The following is a 608-nucleotide window of genomic DNA, read 5'->3' on the forward strand; positions in this document are numbered from 1 at the left end:
AATTCCCTTTTCCGACCAAAAAAAAAACAAAAAAAACAAAAAAAAAACAGAAAACCCCCCCAAAAAAAAAGAAATCCAAACAACCAAATAAAAACCCAAAAGCCACCAAACAGTTGAACAACTTGATGGATAAAGTGTGTTCAGGGATAGTCCGAACTCCTTTTTTATGGAGAAAAAGTGAAGTGGCCCATGTTTGACCATCATGGTCTCAAATCCACTGGGAAGGGGCTGGAGATCTCTCACCGAACGTCCTCCAAGTGCTGTAGCTGGTCTCCAACCCTTCCAAAAACCTTCTTGTTCCATTCCTCCCACCCCAAAGTTTCTTCCCCCGTCCTGGCAATGATGGGAACGGGTTCTCGGGGTCCCCTCTCATCACCTCCTCCCTGCTCCCCGCAGGCTGCTCCAGGCAGATCGGTTTCTCCTTCGCCAAGCCCAAGCTCTGTGCCTTCTCCGGGCTCTACTATTGCGATAGCTGCCACCGGGACGATGAGACAGTGATTCCCTCGCGCCTCATCCACAACTGGGATCTGACGAAACGAGGGGTAAGGCTGGGCTGGGTGGGTCCAGGGAAGGCAAACTCTCCAACATCTGCCTACGCTTCCTGAAGG

The 608-nt window shown here is 50.5% G+C and overlaps 1 protein-coding gene across 1 annotated transcript in view; it reads left to right on the forward strand.

Moving 5' to 3' along the window:
• LOC104468941 (pleckstrin homology domain-containing family M member 1-like) overlaps nt 1-542 on the forward strand; it is a gene marked incomplete at both ends in the record, with an annotated part of 5139 nt that extends 4597 nt beyond the window's left edge. The window contains one exon of the mRNA XM_010083237.1: nt 397-542. Within this exon, the coding sequence (XP_010081539.1) occupies nt 397-542 (146 nt within the window). The remainder of the gene's footprint in view (nt 1-396) is intronic.
• Between the last annotated feature and the right edge of the window lie 66 nt (nt 543-608).

This window comes from Pterocles gutturalis, unplaced genomic scaffold, assembly GCF_000699245.1.
Source record: "Pterocles gutturalis isolate BGI_N339 unplaced genomic scaffold, ASM69924v1 scaffold26870, whole genome shotgun sequence".
NCBI classification, from domain to species: domain Eukaryota; kingdom Metazoa; phylum Chordata; class Aves; order Pterocliformes; family Pteroclidae; genus Pterocles; species Pterocles gutturalis.